Genomic DNA, 24,613 nt, shown 5'->3' with positions numbered 1-24,613 from the left:
CCATCTGTGAGCCATTCTCCCTGCTTCCAGTCTTTGTCAGTTACCGCAACACGGCCTGAATACTGGGAGTCTTCACTCAGGTCCTCAGGCTGTGAGGGACGCTGCCACTGTTGTCTGCGTTCAGGACTGAACCAGAATGATGAGAGAGATCGACCATAAGTAAGTCTGAATGGAGAGGAAATGTCCACTGATGAGCCTTTGGGGGCACAAATGTCTCTGCTGGTGTAAGTCACCGTGGAACAGTCTGAACCACGGGAACCTGAAAGATGAAAACACCACAGAAAGAAACTGAGAGCAAAATTAGAAATCCTGCTCACTGTCCCCTTTTAGTAATTAAACTGAGTCAGGATGAAAGCTGCAGCAAGTGGAGCTTTGAAACATTCACTCACGCTCAGGAGGAGACTTGAAACGCTCGTGTCCTCTCAGAGCACAGGAGAAGCTGTGGACATTAGGATATGTCTTTGTAATAGTCTGTCCTTTATCATCAGTCTTCTGGCCATCCTGGTACCAAACATAGGAAGGACGAGCAGACAGAGGACAGCTGCTGACACATGTCAGCTCTCTGGTATGATGCGATAACTGTTTGACCTTCACACTGAGCTCTGTAAAGGACTCCCAACGGTGGTACGCGGAGGTATGCGTCGAAAAAAAAAATCTGAACCATTAAAAAATTGAAATGTGACTTAAAATACATGTTTGCACACGGCACACTACTACCCCTTACCGATAGTGGCGCTGCGTGCAAACGTCAATTATTAGCTGACTACTATAGGCTAAACTTAACTGTGGGGAAAAAGTATGAGCGGTCCAAATCCACTTAAGTCGTGGCTCCAGAGGGGAACTAAAAGAACGAAGTCTGCGGATCAGGAGGAGGATATTTTAAACAGCCTGAACGGCGGTGAACGGAGTGCGAACGCTAGCAGCAACATAAGTAGTGTGACGTGTCCACAGCACCGGTATCTGGCTGCAAAAAAAATAACCCAAGTTATATCAACCTGGGATTCAGCTTGAGCGGGACGGAGGACGAGCGAAAGCCACAGTGTGTGTAAGTGGTGATGATCTCAGCAATGAGTCCATGAAACCATCGCATCTCAAACGGCATCTTACAACAACACACACAATGCAAACCAGTGGAGTTTTTTGTACGCAAACGTGATGAACTGAGGCAGTCCAAATGCGCAATTCAGTTCCGTGGTGCACCTGTTGTTAAGGCACAGGAGGCTTCTTATCATGCCCAGCCTCCGTATAGCGAAAGCAGGCAAGCCGCACACAATTGTTGAACAGCTGTGTTTACCATTAGCAGAAGAGATGGTACCAGCTCTCTGGTATGATGCGATAACTGTTTGACCTTCACACTGAGATCTGTAAAGAGCAGAAAGTAACAACATACAAACACACACACACACACACACACACACACACACAGTTCAGTGGTGTTTTCCTTGCCAATAAAATTTTGTAGATAATAAATAGAATCATATCTAATGATCAGATGAAACTGTTACCTGTGACAGTCAAAGTGACTCCAGGTCCACCGACGTCTCCTCTGTCCTTCTGCTCTGGTGTGAGCTTGTACTCACCTGCGTCGCTCTGTCTCAGCTCTGGGATTGTCAAGAGTACAGGTGTTTGTCTCACAGGATTGCTGCACATGACCTGGGTCTGTGTCCACATCCACCAACTCTCCAGTCTCCTTCTTCACCACTTTGAATGTGGACGGGTGTGTGCCGGTGCAGGTCACGTTCACGGCTGAACACTCTGGAACACAGATGTCAGTAGAAGTGCAGGTCCCAGGGCGGCAGTAGCTCAGTGTGTAGGGCTTTAACTTGGGAACCGGAGGGTTCCACCTCGGCAGGGATTAATCATGCAGATGAATAAAGATATCATGTACAGATTCACAGATTTGGGACATATCACAGCGTGCTATTGGACAGACGGTGTCTCCATAATACGACGACATCGTTACAAGAGGTCTTCTACAGGTGCATGTCAGTCCAGATGATGGAGCTGATAGTGAACCTTGGAGTTAGTATGATGTGGGTCTGGCCATGACTGTCGGTTCATGGTTCATTGATGTCCTCGGATTTTACTCACAGTGATGCTGATGGACCGGCTGCTGTTCTCAAGCTCATGTCAACAACATTGAGCTATTAATAGCGGCCTCTAGTGGCTTCGAGGAGAAATTGCAACGTAACCCATCACCCATATGAGTAGTTGTAATTGATGTATGCATATGACTGAGTGTGAAGATAAGATAAGCCCTTTATGTATTTATTTGCAATCATTATTTGTTTTTACATTTCATGATGACACAGTACTTCCTCCTGCAGAGATCCACAACCCGCCCCTTCATCTTGTCGGTGTCTCTGAAGGTCCTCTTCCTCTTATTTAAAAGAACCCTGATGTCTCTGGTGGTTTTATAATGATTTGTTTGATAAATTGATCTTACTTTTTTTTTTGCGTAGGCGTGACACGTTCACTGACACCACGTCAGTCACATTATTTCTGTCGCTTGCTTTGTCTTTTTAAATTAGCGTCAATAACATCTCGTTTGTTTAAAGACTGGGTGGACATAAAGTAAACAAAAAAGACATAAATTAAGAGTTATGTAATTATTCCACATTAGTTGTTAATTGTACGTAATAGTATATCACAGTTTCGTTTGTTAACAAATTATTACATAACAGCGAGCGGTGATAATTAGCCAATGACGCACTCCTGTCAGTCACGCTTTATCCAATCAGGTGGCTCGGAGTGATTACTTCAGCCAATGGCGTGGCGTCAGGAAAGGACAACAGGAAGTAGCCGTTCTCCGCTGTCAAAGTGAGCTGGTGAAAGCTTTTATGTTTGTGTACAGAACACAGTGGGTCTGTAGTTTATCTCCACCGCAGCGCGTGTGACTTATCTCACCTTCTGATCAGCCTGATATCAGCTGTGATCGGTTAGAAAATCGATCTAAGATCTCTCGATCGATCCGGCTTGGATACTAGCTACCTAGCCTGCTAGCTAACGCCGGGCGCAGCGGTGGGAAACGCTTATGTCAGCTTTACATACAAGGCGTCCCTGCGTTCAGACCCATTCATCGGAGGAGAAGGAGACATGTCGCATCCCGCCAGAAGGTACTGACCGTGTTACTGCCTTCATACTTCAGTTTCGGGCTGAATAAAGCGAGTTACCGACGGTGTCTTTGATTGTAGCGAGTAACGTCATAGCCGCTAACCTCCCTGTCTCTGGCACGACGGGTTAATGTTGAGGAATTTAACGATGTCACACAAACAAATGTTCTAAAATGTCCAACTTGTGGTGTGTAGGTCGGTGAACAGTCAGCAGTTAAAGAAAGCGGAGACCCGTGAGGCTTTTACTGAGACAAAACTTTTTCATTTTGCTTTTACATTGAAGTTATAGTTTCCGTCAGAGTGAGACCTGTGAGCCATTTAATGTCCCGCAGGCAGGGTCACATGAATGTTACCATGACAACCAGCCACATTAAAACATTCTGATATGTGATAGCGGATGAGGCGTTCACTGACCCTTGACGACCCACAGGCTGGATGTCACATGTCGGGTCACGTATTTGCTTTTTGTAACGATGATCCTGTGAATCCTGTCCATGTAAGCAGACACAGACTGTATTCTACTGCTCATCGGTTTGGGTGCAGGGAGGAAAAGTCACCAGTGTTTCACAGAAGGACAACTTGACTTAAAACATTTCTTGTACATCGTATTGCATTACAAACTACAAATACTAAGAGATTTGTCCCGGTGGTGAAGGTCGTCTGACACTTAAACTGCAGTAAGCAAGAGCAGCATGGATATGCACCCTGTAGTACACACTACATATACATGTATCTACATCACACACTTTATAATAAAGAAGACGTTTGTATCCTGGTGGCCTTGACACCCAATAGTGTATTTTCCCTCAAACCGTGTTATGTAATGGTTTTATGTTATTGCTTTTGTAGTGCACACAGCTCTGCATGCAACCAGAGAGTAACCTGCATCTGTAACATGTAGTTAATCTGTAATCACCACAGGACATGCAGTACCATCCCAGCAGGTCAAACATCAAACACAATGATCACATCAGACTGTGACCTATCAGTTGTGTATAGTTAATAGGATCTTCTTCCCTCCCTCCTTCCCTCTCGCCCTCAGCTCTGTCTTGCAATGAGGAGCAGCAGCTCTGAGAGCCATGAACTCGGTTTCTCCCAGCACAGCACAGTACAGGGGGGGTGTGATGCAGGACGAGCTGGTGGACAGCCGGAGGCAGCAGTCCCTGGAGCAGCAGGGCAGCTTTGGCCACAGGCCGTCCCACAGTCCAGATCCCAGCAGGGAAGCCACCGGAGAGCCGGATGAAGTAGACAAACTCAAGGCCAAACTGATGTCTGCATGGAACAGCGTCAAATACGGTACGTTGCTGGTTTTGAAGGAAGAATGTCTTTATTTGTGCCTGTAGGTACAGATGGCGGTGTGCTTTGTTTTTCTGTCTATTAGTTTTGTGCCGACATGTTAATCTGCTCCCTCCTATTTACATATGTCCTAACCAACTCCGGTGTTCCCTGCTCCTCTTTCTCTGTAGGCTGGACTGTAAAGTCTAAAACCACCTTCAACAAGACTTCGCCTGTGTTGGCCCTGGGACACTCCTACCTGCTCAACAGTGAGGGTAGGTTTCAAACAAGTACGCTCTGCCAAACCGTTGTTGGGTAGATGCTGGATTTCTCAAGGGGAATAATTCATCGCTGTTTGTGTGAATGTCCAAAAGCTAAGCGTCCTCTCCTTTTCTCTTCCTCTTCCCGTCACCTGGTCGGTTCTCAGATGAGGTGGAGCGTTTCCGTCTGGCCTTTGTCTCCAGGCTCTGGCTGACCTATAGGAGGGAGTTCCCTCAGCTGGAGGGCTCCAGCTTGACCACAGACTGTGGATGGGGCTGCATGCTGCGCAGCGGCCAGATGCTGCTGGCTCAGGGGCTCCTGGTCCATCTCATGCCCAGAGGTTTGTGTCTTGTTCATAGGCATTATTACACAGAGGGAGCAGAGTGTGAAAGTCATTCAGCTGCTGTATCAGGACTGTCTGTTCTTATTTTGCCTGACCAGTCAAACAAATCTCAAACACTACAGAGATGTAGTCTCTTTCTCTCTTTGCCTGAAGCCATTTCTCCACACTGAAACGATTAAAGTATGTGATCTGACTCATGACCTCCTTTTCTTTTTATTCTGGTTTCCTCTTTCTCTCGTTTTGGTTTTGTTTTCTACTTCTAAATCAGTGTGGCTCCTTCCTGCTGCTGGTCTGTCTTGTGACCTCCTGTGTGTTTCTTCTTCTTTTTCTTTTTCTTTTGCAGTTTCATGTATTTAGTGGTTTCGATTTTTGTAACATGTTTTGTTCCGTGCTCTGTAGCTGAGCTCCAGCCCTTTTTCTGCTCTCCAGATTGGGCTTGGCCAGATGCTCAGGCGCTAGCAGACGTGGACTTGGAGGTGTTCCGCCCACGCTCCCCGGCCCGCGCCGTTGGGGTCCCCATCCCCTCCTTCGGCTCCCCGCGGGCACCCAGCACCCCGAACAAGACCCTGCCAGGGGATCCGGCACCCAAATGCAGCCAGAAGAAGAGGACGGAGAATGTAAGGGACCGGCAGGCAGAGCCCATCCACCGCCGGCTGGTCGCCTGGTTTGGGGATCAGCACCCAGCACCTTTCGGGGTTCACCAGCTGGTAGAAATTGGCAAAAGTTCAGGGAAGAAGGCCGGTGACTGGTATGGTCCCGCTGTAGTGGCTCACATATTACGGTAAGAATGGAGACGCAAAGCTCTGCTTGTTTCTGAAGTGATTGACATATTTAAATTCAGCAAAGCATCGACTGGAGTAAAGAATTCTCTTCTCTCTCTTCTTTCTTCAGGAAGGCGGTGGACAGAAATCCTGAGCTCAACGACCTGGCTGTGTATGTGGCTCAGGACTGCACAGGTGAGGGACCAGCTTCATCTTTTCTCCTCTGCTTTGCTTCCTTATATTTTTCTTTTGCAACTGTCTCTTCTGAAGTGGTTATTTTGTGATTTGTTTGTATTTTTGTCACCCGTCTTTGCATTGTAGTGTACAAAGAGGACGTGGTGCATCTGTGTGATCTGTCGCTAAGCAACAGTTCCCCGGAGACGTGTAATCAAGACTGGAAGTCGGTCATCATACTTGTACCCGTCCGGCTTGGAGGAGAAGCCCTCAATCCCTCCTACATCGAGTGTGTGAAGGTGTGTATGAGCCTCACACCTTCTCTGTAACTCTTATCAATTTTGATGACAAAGGAATAGAACAAACTGTCTTCCTTTCTAGAACATCTTAAGTTTGGAGTGTTGCATTGGCATCATTGGAGGCAAACCGAAACATTCGCTGTACTTCATTGGTTTTCAAGGTAAGAGCCAGCGTCCGTTTGCTGTTTGTAACAATGAGAGGAGGACGAGGAAGGACAAAGATGAGACAGTTTATCAAATGTGGTATGCGTGGACATGTTGTGCTCACTCCTCTGCCTCCCTCAGATCTCATCTCTCTGAAATCAAGGCCCTGCAACCAACAAACTGTCAGGCTATAGAATCATGTGATCTGAGAGAAGAAGCAGAAGCGTTTGTAGTTTAAAACTCATTCACTTCAGTGTTTTAGTTGAATGTCGGGGCTCCACAGTTTGTCTGTGTGTGCGCAACATGGAGATTGAAAACATTCAAGCCCATTCAGCAGTTTGCTTTCTCTTCCCTGGACTAAGAATTACAAAAACTAACCACATTAGAAGAAGTGAAATTTGCCTTTGTTTGTGTGGTGTGTCTTTTCCGTCTCTCAGATGAGCAGCTGCTGTATCTCGACCCTCACTACTGCCAGCCTGTGGTGGACGTCTCACAAGTCAACTTCCCACTGGAGGTCAGTGACACTGCCCCCCTGCCTCTCTCTCTCTCTCTCTCTCTCTCTCTCGATCTCATTCCAGAGAGAGAGACATTATTGTACTGGATTGCACAGACCAGCAAAGATGATGTGTCCATATTGACTTGACAGCACTTTTGTCTCACCTTTGTCTCCATCTAGTCATTCCACTGTAGCTCTCCTAAAAAGATGCCCTTCACCCGTATGGATCCTAGCTGTACCATTGGCTTTTATGCCAAGAACAAGAAGGACTTTGAGTCTTTATGTTCTGCTGTTTCTGTGGTGAGTTTTCATACCGTTCTCCTCTAGTTTACACTCCATTCTCCTCTAGTCTGCTCATTCTCGTTGTCCTTCCAGGCCCTCTCATCTTCCAAAGAGAAGTACCCCGTCTTTACCTTCGTAGAGGGCCAGAGTCAGGACTATGGACTGGAGGGGCACGGCAGCAACCACATCGACCCCGCAGGTCTAATCTTGTCCCCGGCGGGCAACCTGAGCAGCAGGAGCAGCAACAACAGAAGAAGCAGCGACGAGTTTGTCTTCCTGTAAAAAAAATAAAAAATAAATAGCACTGACCAGGAAGCTCTCCCAGCTCCCACCTGTAGAGGGCGGAAGAGGACAAGTATGTCAAAGAGAAGGGACTGTTCCTGTGGGTAAAAGAAGTGAGACACCATCGCCCTCATTGGTCCGCAGTGTGTGTGTGTGTGGCTTCTATGGTCCATGCACGTCAATGTGTGGAGCAACATGGGTGTTTATAAGCTAACTGGTGCTGCTGGAGCGTCGTGGGCGGGCCTGATGTCAACATGGGTCTGGGTGAGTTGAATGGAGTGCTTGGTGTTGGTACTGTGTTCTCCTGAACTGGACACTGGTGGTATTGATTGAGCCCACCTGTCAGGTTGTGGGCGTCTGTAATCATTGTTAATGGGGAAAGATTTGTATTTTGTATCAACTGCTGAGCACACCTTTTTATTTTTCATTGTTTGAATTTATTTATCAGTTTTGTGTGTGTGTGTGTGTGTGTGTGTGTGTGTGTGTGTGTGTGTGTGTGTGTGTGTGTGTGTGTGTGTGTGTGTGTGTGTGTGTGTGTGTGTGTGTGTGTGTGTGTGTGTGTGTGTGTGTGTGTGTGTGTGTGTGTGTGTGTGTGTGTGTGTGTGTGTGTGTGTGTGTGTGTGTGCGCGCGAGTGTTGGGTCAGTGTATTGCTGGCATCTGTAGGAGTCTTCATCATGCCGGTGGTCTTCACAGAGGAAGAGAACAGCATCCTAAAATGCTTGATGACCTTCTGATTAATAAGTTTAAGGTTAATAAGTCACTAAGGCCTTGATCTCACACTGGAATCTTTCACCATTAAGTTCTGCTATTCTCCCAGAAATCATGCCGTTACAATGATCCTATTGTCCAATGCGTTGCCAGGACTGAAAACGAGACAAACAAACCCTTTAGTTGGACATTGTCGGTGGTTCTGTATCTCTGCCTGCTGAATGCAGCTTTGACCTGTATTTGTCTTCACATTTATGTTGTATCACTGTCCTTTTTAACATGAAGGCGGCCATTGCCAGTTGCAAAAACTACTGTTGCTGCTACTTGGCTTATTGTCCTGATTAAACACTGGAATCACATTTCACTTGTATCTTGTCCTTTTTATGACCCATTTCTGAATAGACGCTGTTTGTTTTCATGATCAGATGACTAACTGCTTCTTCCCTCCTAATAATGATACATTTTATTCTTGTAGGCACCATTTGAGGTCAGAAGAAGGTGTTAAGAATTAAATATAGCAGATTTGATGTGTGATTTGAAGGTGGAAATGGAATCCAGCTGATGGACAAGGCCAGGGAAGGAGTTCCATAGTCTGCAGCTGAAAGCTCTAGAATCCCTGGATGCACCCGGGAGCTCTAATAGTTTTGTTTGACCAGTCTTACATAATGCTGTGCCTTATTAATATGTTCTATATTTAGTGTTGTAAATAAACAGCACCAAATATAGTTAAGATGGTGATTTCCAGCTAGGTAATCATTAGCAAAAACAACAAAAGGTAAGTTGTGATTTATTTGAACATACTGTATGTGTGCTCTGTGTGTTAGCAGCCTTGAAATGTCTCATTCCAGCATTAAAAAGGATTTTAATCGAACATAATTAAAAAGGACCTCATCTCCCCCCGCACACACTGTACCTGTAAACTCCGCCTCCTCCTGTGACAGCGCGCGCGTCGCGAGGCTCCGGTTTGTGTCTGTGCCGTACGCATGCGCACTAGCGGACCTCCGTGACTAGACATTCGGTCATAGAAACGGTGGAGGGGGCGCTCGAGCCACGTCGGTGAAACAAATCAACGCTCGGAGGCGAATTACGAAGAGCGCGAGCCGCCTTAATTACGACCGCGGCGGAGAATTGACGCTTCTTCTCCCAAAGGCCCGGTGAGGAGCGCAGACCTCCGGGAGCGACTGCCCGGTCCTGTTGATGCGGGTAGGTCAGTCGGCACAAGCACACAGTCCGCCATTCCCCCTTTTTATATTTAACGACACCTTGCTTTCTCGGTGTCACGGGGGAGATTCTCCGTAGGCTCACGTTGTTCATAATTCATTTCCCCTGCGTCACGTTCAAGTTGAGCGGTCGAATCCCCGCCACTCTAATTGCTTATGCGCGCAACAACGGGTGATTTGGTGCATCGCAGCAGGCAGAATGAGCCTCTACAGCTGAGAGGCGTGGGACACAATTCACCCAAACCCTGCAAAAATGTGCACTCACTCCCCCTTTGGAAGCACGGCAGAGTTAAAGATGGACGCACCGCTTCATCAATGAGCCGAGCACTCACTGGATGCTTATTTACATAGTAGATAACTTTTCCATTGGTGTCGTCCTGCCGAGTCCAGAACATTTCCCTCCTCTTCCCTTTCCCGTCTCACTCTTCACATCTCCTCCCCTCTCGCTCAGGTCCCTGCTGCTCACTCAGAAGCAGGAGATCCAGGGACATGTCCACCACAGACCCCCCCATGGGAGGCACCCCTCGACCCGGTCCCTCCCCGGGTCCCGGCCCCGGTCCCTCCCCGGGAGCTATGCTGGGCCCCAGCCCCGGTCCCTCCCCGGGCTCCTCTCACAGTATGATGGGCCCCAGTCCTGGCCCTCCCTCCTCTGGACATCCCCAGCCAGGGCCCTCAGGATACAGCCAGGACAACATGCACGCCCTGCACAAAGTAAGGATCCTGCATTATGAGTTTGCTCCATCACCGCCTCTTTACAACAGAGGTGATACATCCAGAGCTTTAACAAACAGGTGGAATAACAACAACCAACCCAGAGCCTGTAACCTAAGGTTTGAATCACACTGACACAGCTCCACACTCATAACAGATCAGTCTTTCATTCAAATACTCAAAGCTACATTTGGTACAATGTATTATCTTATAGAAAACATATTTAGCACAAATTTTATCTCGCAATCCATATACTGGAAGCAGTTCATCCATATGTACAGAGTTCTTTCCCATACTTCCCTGCATACCTATATTACTACCATTGCGTTGCTTATTCTCCACTACATTTTTCTACTTATGTCAAGTTCTTCTGTTTACTCGATGTTGACGCTGGTTTCCCGCCCACAGTCCATGGAGGGCATGCATGAGAAGAGCATGAGTGAGGAGGGGCGCTTCAGCCAAATGAAGGGCCTGTCCATGAGGCAGGGCGGACACAGCGGCATGGGCCCCCCACCCAGTCCCCTGGACCAGCACTCACAAGGTAGGCTCGCCACACACACACACACACACACACACACACACACACACACACACACACACACACACAGGTGAGGCCATGACCTCATTGTGTAAGGCGTGTTTGTGACTGTGATGAGTTCCCAGTGCGTGTTCAGTCACGATGGGGCTCATGGGGGGGGGGGGGGGGGGGGGGGGGGGCCTGGTGTAAACCTTGAAGTTTGGAAAGAAATCCGTTGGTAACACAGTCAGACAGACGGGTTCAGGTCTGTGAAGGAGCTTGTAGCAGCAGACGACCAAAACCACCAGCCGACACCGTGGGCAGTTGTTGATTAGTCATCATCATCATCATCATCATCATCTTCTCTGCATTTAAAGACCTATCAAGTTCAGTCAGGAAACTTTGGATGCTCACTAACTGGCTGAACGTACCTGTACTTAGAGTCACACTACTACACTGCAACTACACGTAAACATTGTTGTACCCTCGTGAGTTGTCCTGAGTGACTTAACAGCACTTAAGTAGGCAGCAACACTTGTATTTTACGGTCTCAGTAGCTGCGGAGTATTTGCAAGGTTATGTTAATTTATAAATATGTTTAAGCAGTGACATAACGGTTGAGTAAGTATGTTCCTGGCAGCTTGTCGTCCCTGATGAACTCTGAATCACAGGCTGAAGGAAGGGAAGAGGCGTGTAGAGATGACTTCCTGTCTGCAGTGTGTGTGTGTTGAAATCTCCAGGTGAATGATTCACTGCTGTGACACATCAACCTGTCTGTCTCTGTGTCTCCCAGGCTACCACTCACCTTTAGGCGGCTCAGACCACTCCAGTCCTGTCCCTTCAAACGGTCCTCCTTCTGGTCCTCTCATGCCGTCATCCTCCTCTTCCTCCTCCTCTGCCGGCCCCAGCTCCGCCTCCACACCCTTAGATGGCTCCGGTGCGGACCAACAGACGCTCGGCCCCAATAACCGGCCCGGCCCCCCAGGTAATTCTGGCCTAGGCCCCAGCCCCGGACCCAGTCTGGTGTCCAGCATCTCCAGCCTCGGATCGAGCCTTGAATCCGGTGGTCCCGCTGGCCCCGGAGGTTCCGGAGGTCCCGGTGGCCCAGGAGGCCCCACTCCTTTCAACCAGAACCAACTCCACCAGCTCAGAGCCCAGATCATGGCCTATAAGATGCTGGCCCGGGGTCAACCACTGCCAGACCACCTTCAGTTGGCTGTGCAGGGGAAGAGGCCAATGCCTGGGATGCAGCAGCAGCAGCAGCAGCAGCCAATACCCACCCTGACCCTTGTAGCTGGAGGTGGACCAGGAGGTGGACCGGCAGGACCCGGACCAGGGCCCGGGCCCATGGCCGCAGGGTACGGCCGCACCCACGGTAAGTCTGGGTGTGGAATGTCTTTTAGAATCACACGAGTCTGCACAGAACGCACAGAACCCTCAGAGCATCTTGGTCTTTGTAAAGAGCCACAGTTTAAATGAGAGACGCTGCAATCCCGTGCTTCTGTAGGGATGATGGGCCCCAACATGCCTCCACCAGGACCGTCAGGGACCCCAGCTGGGATGCAGGGACAAAACCCAAACGGACCTCCCAAGTCCTGGCCTGAAGGTCTGTGGTGCTGCTCGTAGAACCTATGACATGCCACTCTTGTTCCTTTGTGGAAACCAGGCTGGGTGTGAAAGGATGACATCAGTACTAATTGATTTACAGTTCTACTTAACAGCCACAACTCCTGTAAAAAGAGTTCAATTAACTTGTTTATAATGTGTCAGGTCAGTTTTAGCGGTGTGTGTCTTTCTTTCCAGCCTAAAAAGAACAGAATTGTGGTTAAAACAGGAAATGTGAGGTTCCGGTGTTGCCAAGCTGTGGTGGATTCAGATGTAAAACATCCACATATCGGCACTTATTGCTGTCAGTTTCCAGGGTGCAGCCTCCGTCCCTCACATCACCGCGTTTCCCTCGCTCCCCTCCAGGCCCGATGGTGAACGCGGCGGCCCCCTCCAACGCTCCCCAAAAGCTCATCCCCCCTCAGCCCACCGGCCGGCCCTCCCCCGCGCCTCCGTCTGTCCCCCCGGCCGCCTCGCCGGTCATGCCCCCCCAGACGCAGTCGCCCGGCCAGCCGGCCCAGCCCACTCCCATGATGCCTTACCACGCCAAGCAGAACCGCATCACACCCATCCAGAAACCCTGCGGCCTGGACCCTGTGGAGATCATGCAGGAGAGAGAGTACAGGTAAACACACACACACACACATCTGCTTTTCTCTGACTCACACTGGTTAGATGCGAATCATGTGACTTGTGCTGTACGCTTCATTGAGTGTGACTTAAAAGTGTGTGTGGGTAAAAAAAAATCGGGGTGAAAATCTGTTTGACACCATTATTAAATGTTAAACTGGCGTGGTGGTGTTGCAGGTTGCAGGCTCGTATCACACACCGTATCGCCGAGCTGGAGAACCTGCCCGGCTCGCTGGCCGGTGATCTACGCACCAAAGCCACCATAGAGCTCAAAGCGCTCCGGCTGCTCAACTTCCAGAGACAAGTATGAGACCGCTCTATCGGCTGTGAGAGGTCGAGTGTGTTTGTTTGTGTTGATGATGCGTCTGTGTGTGTCTGTGTGCGTGCGTTCCCACAGCTGCGTCAGGAGGTGGTGGTGTGTATGCGTCGTGACACAGCCCTGGAGACGGCCCTGGATGCCAAAGCCTACAAGCGCAGCAAGCGTCAGTCCCTGCGTGAAGCTCGCATCACCGAGAAACTGGAGAAGCAGCAGAAGATCGAGCAGGAACGCAAACGCCGGCAGAAACACCAGGTGGACGATCGGTCAGACGCGTCGAGCCTGAGAGCGCTGACAGACGTGGGGTTCTTCATCGCCTTCCTCTCTCTTTCCAGGAGTACCTCAACAGCATCCTGCAGCACGCCAAAGACTTCAAGGAGTACCACCGCTCCATCACGGGGAAGATGCAGAAACTGACCAAAGCCGTGGCGACGTACCACGCCAACACGGAGCGCGAGCAGAAGAAGGAGAACGAGCGGATCGAGAAGGAGAGGATGAGGAGGCTCATGGTAAAAAGCATACACGCATACACACTCACACACACATACGTCTCCATTACACGCCGTGACATGTATGTCTCCCCCCAGGCCGAGGATGAGGAGGGATACCGCAAACTCATCGACCAGAAGAAGGACAAGCGTCTGGCGTACCTGCTGCAGCAAACCGACGAGTACGTGGCCAACCTCACCGAGCTGGTGCGGGCTCACAAGGCGGCGCAGGCCCTCAAGGAGAAGAAGAAGAAGAAAAAGAAGAAGAAGATGGTAGGGGAAAGAGGAAGAGAGAGAGAGAGGTGTTCTCTCTTTGTGTCCTCCACGTAGGATTCACAATGTAAAGAAACAACTTATAACCTCGATTGCGTAAAGCTAACGTAGTTTTCGCTGTGTGTGTGTGTGTGTGTGTGTGTGTGTGTGTGTGTGTGTGTGTGTGTGTGTCTGTGTGTGTGTGTGTGTGTGTGTGTGTGTGTGTGTGTGTGTCTGCCTGTCCTGCAGCTGGAGGTAGCTGAGGGTCAGACTCCGAGCCTGGGGCCCGACGGGGAGGTGAGCACTGATCATTTATTGCTCCTCATGCCTAAGGAGGAAGGAAGCAAAAATCTGTGGAACCCGTGAATATAAACACGTGTGTTTGTGTCGTATCTGTGTCATGTGGCAATGCGTTTCTCCGCCCGCAGCCTCTGGACGAGACGAGCCAGATGAGCGACCTCCCCGTCAAGGTCATCCACGTGGACAGCGGCAACATCCTGACAGGGGTGGACGCTCCTAAAGCCGGACAGCTGGAGACCTGGCTGGAGATGAACCCCGGGTAAGACCAGGAGGGGTGTGTGTGTGTTTGTTTGTGTGTGTGTGTGTGTGTGTGTGTGTGTGTGTGTCTGTGTCTGTGTGTGTCTGTGTCTTTGTGTCAGGTAGATGTTGCTACAAAGTTACTCCGAGTACTTGTGCGTCTCTTCTCTGTGCAGCTATGAGGTCGCTCCCCGTTCGGACAGTGAAGAAAGCGAGGAGGAGGAAGAGGAGGAGGTGGGTTGTTGTCGGCGATGGTTCTACTCTGCCCATCTGCCCGCCCTCATGTAGCTTCTCACCCGACGAGCTGTTGCTTTGTTGTTTTTGGTGACGTTTTGTAGGAGGAAGAGGAGGAGCCTCACCCGTCGACGGCGGTGGTGGCGGCGGCTCCAGTGGATGAAAAGAAGAAGATCACAGACCCCGACAGCGAGGACGTGTCGGAGGTTGACGTGCGACACATCATTGAGTGCGTGTTCAGTTCCCTCCACCCTCATGGCTTCTTCCTATTTCTGAGGTCAGCCAGAGCGTGACAGGCGCGTGACGCCTCGTGTGTTTCCTCCGCAGGAACGCAAAGCAGGACGTGGACGACGAGTACAGCGGGGCAGCGTTCGCCCGAGGCCTTCAGTCGTACTACGCTGTGGCCCACGCCGTCACAGAGCGAGTGGACAAACAGTCGACTCTGCTCATCAACGGACAGCTGAAACAGTATCAGGTACCTCAGCCAAGACAGAGCTGCACACACACACACACACACACACACACACAACCACACACAACCACACAGCCAAACACAACTAGAGAGGGACCAGAGGGACCTATGTCTCCTCTCTCCTCTCTCCTCTCCTCTCCCTTTTCCACTCCTGTCTCTTCTGCTCTCTCCCCTCTCCTTCTCCTTCTCCTTCTCCTGTCTCCTCTCCCCTCTCATCTCTCCCCTCTCCTCCTTCCTCTCCTCCTTCCACTTTTCTCTCCTCTCTCGTCTCCTCTTCCACCTCCCCTCTTCCCTCTCCTGTCTCCTGTCTCCTTCCCTTGTCTCCTCTCCCCTCTCCTCCTCTCCTCCTTCCTCTCCTCTCCACCTTCCACTTTTCTCTCCTCTCTCGTCTCCTCTCCCACCTCACCTCTTCCCTCTCCTCTCTCCACTCCTGTCTCTTCTGCTCTCTCCCCTCTCCTTCTCCTTCTCCTGTCTCCTCTCCCCTCTCATCTCTCCCCTCTCCTCTCTCCTCTCCTCCTTCCTCTCCTCCTTCCACTTTTCTCTCCTCTCTCGTCTCCTCTCCCACCTCCCCTCTTCCCTCTCTCCTGTCTCCTGTCTCCTTCCCTTGTCTCCTCTCCCCTCTCCTCCTTCCTCTCCTCTCCACCTTCCACTTTTCTCTCCTCTCTCGTCTCCTCTCCCACCTCACCTCTTCCCTCTCCTCTCTCCACTCCTGTCTCTTCTGCTCTCTCCCCTCTCCTTCTCCTTCTCCTGTCTCCTCTCCCCTCTCATCTCTCCCCTCTCCTCTCTCCTCTCCTCCTTCCTCTCCTCCTTCCACTTTTCTCTCCTCTCTCGTCTCCTCTCCCACCTCCCCTCTTCCCTCTCTCCTGTCTCCTGTCTCCTTCCCTTGTCTCCTCTCCCCTCTCCTCCTCTCCTCCTTCCTCTCCTCTCCACCTTCCACTTTTCTCTCCTCTCTCGTCTCCTCTCCCACCTCACCTCTTCCCTCTCCTCTCTCCTCTCCTGTCTCTTCTGCTCTCTCCCCTCTCCTCTCTCCTCTCTCCTCTCCTGTCTCCTCCTCCTTCTCCTGTCTCCCCTCTCCTCCCTCCTCTCTCCTCTCCTCCTTCCTCTCCTCTTTCCTCTCCTCTCTCTCCTCACTCCTCTTTCCTCTCTCCTGTCAGATAAAGGGTCTGGAGTGGTTGGTGTCCCTCTACAACAACAACCTGAACGGTATCCTGGCAGACGAGATGGGCCTGGGGAAAACCATCCAGACCATCGCCCTCATCACGTACCTCATGGAGAACAAGCGTCTCAACGGGCCGTACCTCATCATCGTGCCCCTCTCGTGAGCTCTCAGTCACACACACACACACACACACACACACACATGCCTTCCCCCATTATTAGTAGGCAACAAGTGTGTCTGTATGCATGGGGGGTACACATGTGAGGGGGCGGGGCATCCTCCATTGTCATGTCAAATGCTGCAATAATAACAAAAAGATAAAGTGATGTCACACAAAAGGAAGCATGAGTGACAGATGGAGCTGTTTGTTGTCAACAGAACTCTCTCTAACTGGGTGTACGAGTTTGACAAGTGGGCGCCGACGGTGGTGAAGGTCTCGTACAAGGTGAGGAGACAAGACGGGAGGAAACAAAGACATGAGGGTGGCTCTATGGTAGAGGCTGTAAACTTTTTTTTTTTTTTTTTTTTAAGTCTTTTATTTGACTTGTCCTTTCCTGTCTGCAGGGCTCCCCGGCTGCCAGGAGAGCCTTCGTCCCTCAGCTGCGCAGCGGCAAGTTCAACGTTCTTCTCACCACATACGAGTACATTATTAAGGACAAACAGATCCTGGCCAAGGTGGGAGAGATGGGATGAGCCCGACACACACACACACACACACACACACACACACACACACTCACTCACTCACTCACTCACTCACTCACTCACTCACTCACTCACTCACTCACTCACTCACTCACTCACTCACTCACTCACACACACCTAGATGCCTAGATGAGAATTATGAAATCCTCTTTAAACTTTGCTCTCCTCCTCTCCTCTCCTACTTTTTCCTCTCCTCTCTTACTCTCCTTTGATCTCCTGTCCTCCTTTCTCCTCTCCTCCCCTCTCCTCCTTTCTCTTCTCCTCCTTTCTCCTGTCCTCTCTCACCGTCCTTTCCTCTCCTGTCCTCCTTTCTCCTCTCTTACTCTCCTTTGATCTCCTGCCCTCATTTCTCCTCTCCTCTACTCTCCTCTCCTCCTTTCTCTTCTCCTCTCCTCTCCTTTCCTCTCCTCTCTCACTCTCCTTTCCTCTCTTGTCCTTTCTCCTCTCCTGTCTTCTCCTCTCCTCCCCTCCTCACCATTATCTTCTCTTCCTTTCTCCTCTCCTCTCCTCTCCTCTCCTCGCCTCTCCTCTCCTCTCCTCTCCTCTCCTCTCCTCTCCTCTCCCCTCCCCTCCCCTCCTCCCCTCTCAGATTCGTTGGAAGTACATGATCGTGGATGAGGGCCACCGCATGAAGAACCACCACTGTAAGCTGACGCAGGTTTTGAACACCCACTATCTGGCCCCGCGGCGTGTGCTCCTCACGGGGACGCCGCTGCAGAACAAGCTGCCCGAGCTCTGGGCACTGCTCAACTTCCTCCTGCCCACCATCTTCAAGAGCTGCAGCACCTTCGAGCAGTGGTTCAACGCCCCCTTCGCCATGACGGGAGAGAAAGTATCAGTAAGGAAAATATTCTTCTTCTCCTTCTTGTTCTTCTTCCCTGGATATAGGCCACGCCCATTTGCTTCTACATCCCCTGCCGTTTAGATCATCATATCCTCCTACAAGTCTGCCTTCTGCTACAATTGGCTGTCAAAGCTGAGTGGGCGTGGCCTATTCTTCAGGAAGTGCTTCATGGCTCGCCTGTAACTAAACCTGGTGGACGTTTTGGACACCGGGCTGAGCTACAACAACAACAACAACAACAACAACAACAGCTACAGTAGTCAATAACATTTTTGTGATCCGAGTGAAGAATTTGTTGGTTTGTCAGCGTCTCGCTCTCCGTGTCGCCAGGTTGACCTCAACGAGGAGGAGACCATCTTGATTATCCGACGACTTCACAAAGTGCTCCGCCCCTTCCTGTTACGCCGGCTGAAGAAGGAAGTGGAGGCACAGCTTCCAGAGAAGGCACGGCTCACCGGCACACACACACACACAGGGGCCAAACACACCTCGCACGGCTCTCCTGTATTAGAATAAGTGCGTGTGCGCTCACACACGCTGGCTGTGTTTCCTCTCCTGCAGGTGGAGTATGTGATCAAGTGTGACATGTCGTCTCTTCAGAGGGTTCTGTACAGACACATGCAGGCCAAGGGGGTCCTGCTGACGGACGGCTCAGAGAAAGACAAGAAGGTGAGGGGTCACATCACTCCACCATGACAAGGAAGTACTTCAATATCTCAGTCAGGAAGAAGGAACATCACTTTAGGAGTCTGAGGGACTTTGGGGATGTTTGGTTTCATATCTGTTCTCCTGCTTTTACATTCCGTGTCTCCTTGTTCGTTCCAGGGTAAAGGAGGCACAAAGACGCTGATGAACACCATCATGCAGCTGAGGAAGATCTGTAACCATCCGTACATGTTCCAGCAGATCGAGGTACAGCTGAGGAACGAGGCGGCGTCTGACCGGAAGGTTTTCACACACACAAGATCATTCACCTGAATCAACGTGCAACTCTTTTTCTTTTTGTAGGAATCTTTTTCAGAACATTTGGGATTCTCCGGTGGAATAGTCCAAGGGTGAGCTCACGTGTTCCTACTTTAGGACTTGTCCGTCCGTACACACACACACACACACACACACACACACACACACACACACACGCTTGTGACTCCTGTCCACCTTCCCTTCTTTGTCAGTGCTGACCTGTATCGGGCGTCTGGGAAGTTTGAGGTGTTGGACCGCATCCTTCCTAAGCTGAGAATCACCAACCACAAGGTGCTGCTGTTCTGTCAGATGACCACGCTCATGACCATCATGGAGGACTACTTTGCCTACCGCAGCTTCAAGTATCTGCGTCTTGATGGTGAGACTGTGTGTGTGTGTGTGTGTGTGTGCGTGTGTGTGTGTGTGTGTGTGTGTGTGTGTGTGTGTGTGTGTGTGTGAGCATCACTGTTGTCCAACTTCACTCCCTCTGTTCATCACAGGCACTACCAAGGCAGAAGATAGAGGAATGTTACTCAAGACCTTCAATGAACCAGGGTCTGAGTATTTCATCTTCCTCCTGAGCACCAGAGCCGGAGGTCTGGGCCTCAACCTGCAATCTGCTGACACCGTGGTCATCTTCGACTCGGACTGGAACCCGCACCAGGTAGGATTTCCTTTTTGCTTCCTCTCTCTCAGCCTGGACGTCCTCTCCTAAACCCCTCTGCCCAAGCTTTTAAAGACGCCGTCTTCCGTCTCCACCCCCTCTGTAGGACCTGCAGGCCCAGGACAGAGCCCACCGCATCGGCCAGCAGAACGAGGTCCGCGTGCTGCGTCTCTGCACGGTGAACAGCGTGGAGGAGAAGATCCTGGCTGCGGCCAAGTACAAACTCAACGTGGACCAGAAGGTCATCCAGGCCGGCATGTTCGACCAGAAGTCGTCCAGCCACGAGCGCAGGGCTTTCCTCCAGGCCATCCTGGAGCACGAGGAGCAAGATGAGGTCAGAGGTGTAAATGTGTTCATGAACGTGTGTGCGTGCGAGTGAGAGAGTGTGTGTTTCATCTCCTGCTTGTGCTGACATGATCTCATTTATTGCTTTTACCTGTTGGCGCCGTTTGCTCCATACTTTGATTAAAGAGGGCGGAGCCTACGCCGCTCAAAGCATCTGGATTGGATATTCTCGCCGGAATCGGTCGGTATTTTCCTCCCAGCTTCCTTGTTCTGCCGGAAGTTTGACGGAATTTGGACCGACCGACATCCTGCTCTGGCCTCCACTTTCAAAATAAAAGGGGAAGTGTGAGTAAACTAAAACAGGAGAGAATTGACTTGACACTGCTATTTATTTACCTTTTTCTCTATTGGGACTTGGAACTATTGAATGATCTGTGTATTGTACGTTGTGTTTGCTTTATTGGGACTATTTTTGTTGTTGTGAACAGAACAAATGCCACCAATGCACCTGCTGCACCGCCAAGCTGATTGTTCCTGTGTGTGTGTGTGTGTGTGTGTGTGTGTGTGTGTGTGTGTGTGTTCTTCTGTATGAGTTGTGTCTTCATATTAAAGTAATAGTGAGGTAAGTTACTTAACAGAGATCAACCTGCGTTCCTTTGGGACGGACTGAAACACATCCCTGTATCTCATGTGTCAGGAGAGAAACCTGACTGGCAGCCCATCAGTCTGTCACAGTGTGTGTCTGCTGCAGGAGGAGGATGAGGTACCGGATGATGAAACCGTCAACCAGATGATCGCCAGGAGTGAGGATGAGTTTGACCAGTTCATGGTGAGTGTGTGTGCTTGTTTGTGTGTGCGTGTGTGTGGTAAGAGTCAAAGGTGAGTAAGGTCCATACTTGTTCTGTCATGTTTCATGTAAGTGTAACGTGTGTGTGTGTGTAACGTCACGTATTGTGCCACACCATTGTTGTAACTTTGCTTAGTTGGACGACATCACTTTGTTATGATGTCATTTTATTTCCCTACTATCTAGGAAATCTTCCCTTAGTTTGATTCCATCCTTAGCTCAGCCACAATCCCGTCCTGACGTTCCCGTGTCCTCCCACAGCGCATGGATCTGGATCGGCGCCGAGAGGACGCGCGTAACCCGCGGCGGAAGCCTCGTCTGATGGAGGAGGACGAGTTGCCCACCTGGATCATGAAGGATGACGCTGAGGTGGAGCGGCTGACCTGTGAGGAGGAGGAGGAGAAAATGTTTGGTCGAGGCTCCCGTCAGCGCAAGGAGGTGGACTACAGCGACTCCCTGACTGAGAAGCAGTGGCTCAAGGTTGTCACAGGGCAGGAGGAGGAAGAGGAGGATTAATACGCATGTGTGTGTGTTTTCATCTTTATCTTCGCCTTTCTCTGCAGGCGATAGAGGAGGGCACACTGGAGGAGATGGAGGAGGAGGTGCGTCACAAAAAGACCACTCGCAAGAGGAAGCGGGACCGCGACGTGGACCTCCCCGGCCCCTCGTCATCCTCGGGGGGGCGCGGGCGAGGGGACAAAGACGAAGACGGGAAGAGGCAGAGGAAGAGGGGGAGACCGCCCGCCGAGAAACTCTCCCCGAACCCTCCCATGCTCTCAAAGAAGATGAAGAAGATTGTGGACGCCGTCATCAAGTACAAAGACAGGTGTGTGTGTGTGTGTGTGTGTGTGTGTGTGTGTGTGTGTGTGTGTGTGTGTGTGTGTGTGTGTGTGTGTGTGTGTGTGTGTGTGTGTGTGTGTGTGTGTGTGTGTGTGTGTGTGTGTGTGTGTGTGTGTGTGTGTGTGTGTGTGTGTGTGTGTGTGTGTGTGTGCGTGCGTGTGTGTGTGTCTGTGTCTGTGCTAAGAAGAGATCAACAACAGCTTCAAGTGTCCTGAACCTAAGTTGTTCTCTTTGTGTGAAAGGGGAAGTGATGTTGCACACTGATAGAAATCAAGGAAAGTCATGGATTTCCAAACGCCTCTTTCACAAACACACACACACACACAATTACACACGTTCTGACGTCCTACCAATGAAATTAGAGAACAGAATTAGCAAACAACTTTGATTCCAGGCCGCTTCAAATTGTGAGATAAAGTCAAAATGACATAATGCATAAAGATGCAACGATATCCTGTGAGGAACCTTCATACATGATGAACATTCACATGCTGATGACTGTGTGTGTGTGTGTGTGTGTGTGTGTGTGTGTGTGTGTGTGTGTGTGTGTGTGTGTGTGTGTGTGTGTGTGTGTGTGTGTGTGTGTGTCTGTCTGTCTGTCTGTCTGTCTGTGTGTTTGTCTCCTCTTGATGACGTCACTACTGTGCAGCGCCAGCGGGCGTCAGCTGAGCGAAGTCTTCATCCAGCTGCCGTCTCGCAAAGAACTCCCAGAATACTACGAGCTGATCCGCAAGCCTGTGGACTTCAGGAAGATCAAGGTGAGAGAGAGAGGAGACAACGAATCATTCATGTTTAATCAATATGCTCTTGAATGGAAAATGATGTCAACTAACAAACAACAGTGATGTCACCAGAACTGACAACGGGGTTTTTATTATTATTTTGTTCTCATACATGTTCGATGGCCTCGTGCTCATCGTTATGCTGTCTTCGAATAAAAATACATGTTTAAAAAAGTGACTGATCTTCATCGTGTCACCGCCGGCCTGCAGGAGCGAATCAGAGGCCACCGCTACCGTAGCCTGGGCGACCTGGAGCGAGACGTCATGTTGCTCTTCCAGAACGCTCAGACCTTCAACCTGGAGGGGTCACTGGTGAGCCTCGTTACAGACACACACACACACACACACACACCTTCTCTTCTCCTGCTATAAGGACCATTTGCACTGTAATGAAGACTGATGCCACTTTGTTTAAGTTTTCCCAGAAACCATTGCAGTCAAAACCAAAACAATGAAATGTAAAGCGTGTGGAGTTCAGGTGAGACGTATAAGACGATGTCATCCATATTTGTTCTGCAGATCTACGAAGACTCCATCGTGCTGCAGTCAGTGTTCACCAGTCTGAGGCAGAAAATCGAGAAGGAGGAGGAAAGTGAGGGAGAGGAGAGCGAAGAAGAGGAGGATGATCTGGATGAAGGATCAGAGTCAGAATGTAAGCATGTCGGTATGAACAAACTAAGAGTTTAAAAAAAACAAGTTTAATAGAGTTTTAACTTGTTGTTTGTGTGTGTGTGTGTGTGTGTGTGTGTGTGTGTGTGTGTGTGCAGCTCGTTCTGTCAAAGTGAAGATCCGCCTGGGCAGGAAGGAGAAAGGCGGCAGCGAGCGAGCGAAGGGACGCAGCAGCAGCAGACGCACAGGACGCACCAGAGCCAAACCAGTAGTGAGCGACGATGACTCTGATGAAGAGCAGGAAGAGGTAAGGCTGCGGCCATGTGTCCATAGATACTCACAGAGATACCAAAAGAAGCAGAATATTCAAAACAAAGATCCACACTGTCAAAATCATGCTTCTCTCAGCTTCCTAACATCCAAACGCAGATGAGCAGCTTGAGGTCTTCATCTTCTTCCCCTTCATTTCCTCCCCTTTCTTCTTCGTTGCAGGAGCGTTCACCCAGCGCCACCGACGACGAGTCCTGAACGGGAGAATGGAGGTGTTTGGTTTTTTAAAGGGATATTCCACTAAAAACTTGCAAACACGCACACAATACACACACAACACACAAACCGAGCAACTGTCCACACTCATCCCCCCTGTGTTCAGATTGCACCAAACAATAAGAGATGACAGAAGAAGAAGAAGAAGATGCAATCATATGAGTTTATAATATCAATATCAACGTTATTGATCCGTCGATTGATCCTAATAACGGGTAATCGAATCCTTTTCCTATACGGGTGAAAAGGTGCGTGACAAATAATCAATACGACTGACGATGTCGTACGCCGCGGTAGAATTGGTTAGTACACACACACACACAGTAATACGCTTGGAAGTGCCCTGAAATTTACGACTAATCAAATCGGAAGAAATCAAGTCTGAGCTGTTGTGATTGTTTTGTAGTTTATAAGCCATGTTTGTTTCATTTAAACCCTGTGTGTGTGTGTGTGTGTGTGTGTGTGTGTGTGTGTGTGTGTGTGTGTGTGTTGTAACGGCGCGCTCTGACAGTCAGCCAATGTGATTACCTAGGTATGTCTCTGTATGTGTGTGTTTGTGTGTGTGTACATGGCCTATTTGTGACCGGAGCTCACTGTTTGATTTGGAGATCCGGCGCTGCGGCGGAGTGTGTGCAAGGTGTTTCCAGACTTCTCAGAAGCTCTCCAGTATTTCACCACACGTGTTTTGGCCCCGGGTGAACCTGAGGTGAGGCCGAGGTCTCAGCTCTCCTGTCGTGTATATACAGAATTAAAAAGACGACAAAACCGAACCCGTCTCACTGCTGCTGTCCTATACTCTTACACCTCCAATAACAAGAGCACTTCAAACTGATTGTAGACGTTACAAAAAAGAAAAGAAAACCGGGTCCTTTAACTCGACTCGCCTGTCCTTCAGTCGTGGTGTGGTGGTCTTGGAATGATTTAAAGTGCTTTGTACCATTTGATGTACTTTGACCTGTTTTTTATGTTGCTCGTTTTAAGACAAAAGGACCAGAGGGACGGCGGCTCCTCTCTGTATGTGAATGCCTCCAGGATGTACGGTGTTAGATATGATGGAGAAATCCTCTTTGGAATACATTCAGTCATTGCATGTGTTCCTTTCTTATGATGGTACTGTAGGTAGCGCAACATTTCCTCCATTAAGTTATTAAATCTCTTTGTAATGTGTTGTGTCGCTGTTGCTGGAACTCAAGTTACAATAAACTGCAGTAAAACATGAGTGAGATGTTTTTCATGACTCTGGATTTA

At 49.9% G+C, this 24,613-nt stretch overlaps 2 protein-coding genes across 6 annotated transcripts; both read left to right on the top strand.

The window, feature by feature from the left end:
• Nucleotides 1-2,769: 2,769 nt before the first annotated feature.
• Nucleotides 2,770-8,498, top strand: atg4da (autophagy related 4D, cysteine peptidase a). 3 transcript variants are annotated; one of them, XR_012965488.1, is made up of 12 exons: nt 2,778-3,116; nt 4,156-4,409; nt 4,580-4,663; nt 4,816-4,989; nt 5,422-5,773; nt 5,884-5,948; nt 6,075-6,226; nt 6,309-6,387; nt 6,808-6,884; nt 7,047-7,166; nt 7,242-7,694; nt 8,075-8,498. XR_012965488.1 is itself a non-coding variant. In XM_076170364.1 (11 exons), the coding sequence occupies exons 2-11, from the start codon at nt 4,193-4,195 to the stop codon at nt 7,428-7,430; spliced, it is 1,509 nt and encodes a 502-aa protein (XP_076026479.1). In that variant the 5' UTR covers nt 2,770-2,820; nt 4,156-4,192; the 3' UTR covers nt 7,431-8,498. The 3 variants fall into 3 exon arrangements, 2 of the variants coding, with proteins under 2 accessions (XP_076026479.1, XP_076026478.1); XM_076170364.1 differs by having other exon boundaries at nt 2,770-2,820; nt 7,242-8,498; XM_076170363.1 differs by having other exon boundaries at nt 7,242-8,498.
• Nucleotides 8,499-9,248: 750 nt separating this feature from the next.
• Nucleotides 9,249-24,568, top strand: smarca4b (SWI/SNF related BAF chromatin remodeling complex subunit ATPase 4b). Of its 3 annotated transcripts, XM_076170315.1 has the most exons (34): nt 9,249-9,342; nt 9,811-10,070; nt 10,479-10,611; nt 11,381-11,962; nt 12,095-12,193; nt 12,559-12,817; nt 13,000-13,126; nt 13,220-13,393; nt 13,474-13,647; nt 13,726-13,899; nt 14,128-14,175; nt 14,307-14,437; nt 14,592-14,649; nt 14,754-14,878; nt 14,977-15,124; nt 16,276-16,439; nt 16,659-16,725; nt 16,845-16,955; nt 17,575-17,817; nt 18,160-18,273; nt 18,391-18,498; nt 18,655-18,741; nt 18,838-18,884; nt 19,005-19,171; nt 19,293-19,456; nt 19,563-19,790; nt 20,439-20,570; nt 20,850-21,068; nt 21,152-21,414; nt 22,078-22,186; nt 22,421-22,522; nt 22,730-22,862; nt 22,978-23,126; nt 23,312-24,568. In XM_076170315.1, the coding sequence occupies exons 2-34, from the start codon at nt 9,849-9,851 to the stop codon at nt 23,345-23,347; spliced, it is 5,097 nt and encodes a 1,698-aa protein (XP_076026430.1). In that variant the 5' UTR covers nt 9,249-9,342; nt 9,811-9,848; the 3' UTR covers nt 23,348-24,568. The 3 variants fall into 3 exon arrangements, with proteins under 3 accessions (XP_076026430.1, XP_076026429.1, XP_076026428.1); XM_076170314.1 differs by lacking the exons at nt 9,249-9,342; nt 9,811-10,070; nt 10,479-10,611; ... (21 more) ...; nt 19,293-19,456; nt 19,563-19,790 and adding an exon at nt 20,081-20,363 and having other exon boundaries at nt 20,493-20,570; XM_076170313.1 differs by lacking the exons at nt 9,249-9,342; nt 9,811-10,070; nt 10,479-10,611; ... (21 more) ...; nt 19,293-19,456; nt 19,563-19,790 and adding an exon at nt 20,081-20,363.
• Nucleotides 24,569-24,613: the final 45 nt, after the last annotated feature.

This window comes from Genypterus blacodes, unplaced genomic scaffold (genome assembly GCF_046128005.1).
Source record: "Genypterus blacodes isolate CSIRO-AG114 ecotype Tasmania unplaced genomic scaffold, CSIRO-AGI_Gbla_v1 ptg000216l_1, whole genome shotgun sequence".
Taxonomy (NCBI): domain Eukaryota; kingdom Metazoa; phylum Chordata; class Actinopteri; order Ophidiiformes; family Ophidiidae; genus Genypterus; species Genypterus blacodes.
Note: the sequence above shows the minus strand (reverse complement) of the source record. Positions and strands in the feature narration are given on the sequence as shown.